Source organism: Notothenia coriiceps, unplaced genomic scaffold, assembly GCF_000735185.1.
Source record: "Notothenia coriiceps isolate Sejong01 unplaced genomic scaffold, NC01 NC01_scaffold00037250, whole genome shotgun sequence".
Lineage (NCBI taxonomy): Eukaryota > Metazoa > Chordata > Actinopteri > Perciformes > Nototheniidae > Notothenia > Notothenia coriiceps.
Genome location: NW_011369951.1, coordinates 94274 through 97436, shown reverse-complemented (window position 1 = coordinate 97436; position 3163 = coordinate 94274). Strand labels below are relative to the sequence as shown.

The 3163-nt window shown below is 39.5% G+C and overlaps 1 protein-coding gene across 1 annotated transcript in view; it reads left to right on the top strand.

Annotated features, from left to right (window-relative positions):
- The window catches only part of LOC104967148 (patatin-like phospholipase domain-containing protein 7), a 3298-nt gene extending 465 nt beyond the window's left edge, over positions 1-2833 (top strand). The window contains exons 2-5 of the mRNA XM_010796563.1: positions 1637-1796; positions 1902-1982; positions 2357-2485; positions 2614-2833. Coding sequence (XP_010794865.1) covers positions 1637-1796; positions 1902-1982; positions 2357-2485; positions 2614-2736 — 493 coding nt within the window. The 3' untranslated portion in view covers positions 2737-2833. The remainder of the gene's footprint in view (positions 1-1636; positions 1797-1901; positions 1983-2356; positions 2486-2613) is intronic.
- Positions 2834-3163: the final 330 nt, after the last annotated feature.

Genomic DNA, 3163 nt, shown 5'->3' with positions numbered 1-3163 from the left:
GGAATGCTGCTTATTATCATTCAGCAATATTATAAAGATTGCACATCAGTGGTAGAACCTTTACATGAGAATAAACACAATAACACAAAAAATAACAAAAACTGACAGTTCCAACACCAAATACAGATTCAAAAATTGTTTAAACAACAAAAAAATAATACAGAACAAGAAAAAACTACAGAGACATGAGCCAGAATGGACACATAGACAATAATAATCTATATTTATATAATGAACATACCAAGGAAATAATATAGTAACAATACAGTACATATACAGAAAACAACAAGTTCAATGATTTCTTTTGACAAATGTATATGAAGTGTTAGTCCACTGGTTAAATCTTTAGAAAAAACACAATTTTGTATAAAAATAAACAGACATATGTAGTGGGTAAATTACAATACCACATATAGAAAGAGATGTATAAAGTAGCATACAAGTGGAAATACTCAGACACAGCACACACACAAACAAAAATAGAATACAAATATATGAAAACTTAGATAAAAAACAAATATTTTCTGCACACCTACAAAGCACACATATATAACCAATAGAGACACCAAACACAACAAAATCTTACCGACCTTGCAGGGAGTAACACAAACCCCTAACCACCACCCCCCCCCATCCTGCTGCTGATACATTCTCAGCTGGTTACCTACAAGATGGTAAACAGGACTTCCCCTTGTCCATAGGCTGGGTAGAGTCGGCCTGCATCGCTCCAGGCTCTGACACTCCCTCCACACACTGAAACAGTCCGAGTACACGTTCTTATCTCACCTCACGACCACACCTGTGCTGTTCAAGAAACAGGCTAAACCATGGCTGTCCAAACAACTCTTTCACTGAGGGCCACTACAAGAAAAACACATGAAGGGGCTGGCCGCGCTCCCCAGAAAGTGAAGTATATTGCCTCATACGTAAAGTTATAAAGTAGCAAAATCGATGAAATGTAGCTAAATGATGCTTGATAGTTGAATAAGGCCTAAGAAAACAAACGACGCTCCATCCCAGCTCTCCAGAGGGTTTTCATTTATTTTGTTACTAACAGTGTTGTAGCTCCTCCCCTTAAAACAGACGCCTCAAGATTGATTATAATAAGGGAAATACGAAGGGAATATGTTCAAGCTGGTTATGGAAATAAGTTATTGGGCCTTTTTTATTAACTCATATTTGTTAGAAAATGGTTTCAACTTTGATTGAACTGGAATTAAAAAAGTGGGTTTTGCCACATGAATACTAACTGTGTTATATAATGTTACATACAAATACTTTAAGAATTACAATATAAGAAGTTTCATGTGTTGGGCCATATTCCATTAGACTGTTTAGAATTGGCTGGAAGTTTGGACAACCCGGTTCTAAATACTATAGCCTTGACCAGTCTGTATGCTTTCCTCAACGTTACTGAGCATCCCATCATACATGCTTGCCGATGTTTCCACATCTCTTGCTGTTCTTATCAGTAGAGTATTATTATGAATTGTAAGGTGTCCTTGTGTATCCTGTGAAACTGTAGTCCACTGAGACAAATGTAACATTTGTGATATTGGGCTATATAAATAAACATTGATTGATTGATATCCTGGAAAGCGCCTTCAATACAATGCATTATTATTATTATTATTAGGGTGCTGGGCCACTTTGAGAAGCCTGTGTTCCTGGAGCTGTGCCGGCACATGGTGGTGATCCAGCTGCACCAGGGGGAGGCACTCTTCAGACCAGGGGACACTGATGACAGTATTTACGTGGTTCAAGATGGCCGCTTGGACATGTACATCCATGAGAGCGTGAGACCTCAGGGCTGACCACAAACTACTGCCTGCAACAACCACATGGATATTTGACACTCAGCTATGTGATCAGGGAGATGTAAAGGTGTTTTCTTCCTGCAGGATGGGACTGACGCTGTGGTGAAGGAAGTGTTACCAGGAGACAGCGTTCACAGTCTGCTGAGTATCCTGGACATCATCACTGTACGTTTGCATTTTAGAACAGAGGAAAAGTACACAGATTTTTCACTTCAGTAAAATACTGTGGTACAAAGTCTGCATTTAAAATATTTCTTCAAGAAAAGTATGAACGTTTCATGTATTTGTATTTAAAGAACATTTGAAAAGTTCTCTTTCTGCACCAAGGCACATTTCATAGTAATATGTATTATATTATAAAAGGATTTAATGAAATAGTTATTCTATTCATCACTTAAAGTGTTTTGTATGTGCTCTTCTACATTAGCTCTTCTTTATTGGCGTGTTTATTCCCATTTCTTCATGCATGTTAGTGGTTTTGTTAGGGTTGTTACTACTCACAACTCCTTCTTTCTCCACAAACTGTACTGTGTATTCAGGGCTATCCAGCGCCTTATAAAACTGTGTCTGCCAGAGCTGCAGTCACCTCCACCATCCTGCGTCTGCCGGCTGCAGCCTTCCAGTCAGTGTTTGAGAAATATCCAGAAACTCTGGTCCGTGTCATCCAGGTAAAGCGTCCACTGCCGCAGTGCAAGTACAGTCTGAGCCAGAGAAAAGCATAAGCACAGGCAGCTTCACAAACTGCATCCATTGCCTGATGTGGCACTAACAGAGCAGTGTGTCTCCTCCTCTGCAGATAATCATGGTGCGTCTCCAGAGAGTCACCTTCCTCGCCTTACACAACTACCTGGGCCTGACCACTGAGCTCTTCAACCCGGTACTGTTTGATTTTGTTGGTCTGCTTCATTCTGTTTACTGATAAGCATCACCTTTTCAAATTAGATACAACGATATACAGAGAATGACCAAATACTGCCCAGGTACACCAAATATCACCCAATTAATGTGCAGCTCTCAGAGGGCCACCAGCTGCAATTAAAGAAGCAGTGGATTAAATAAATGCATTACATGTGTAGAACACTAAGGCATTGTATATTTCCCCTCTTTGGGATGAATAAAGGTATTCTGGTCCTGATAACAAGTGTAGAGTTAACCAACAGTTATGTAATGTATCCATGTCTTCAAAATGAAAAGGCTGATTTAAAACTGAAGCTCCGTCATAAGGGCCTGCTGTGATAATTAAGCTAAGCTTGTTAATAAAACATATTTGGGTAGGATGGTGTAGTGACCACGATATCCATTTGTTTTTTGTCCTTTGTTAGTGATTCACTCGTGGGGCTGACCGA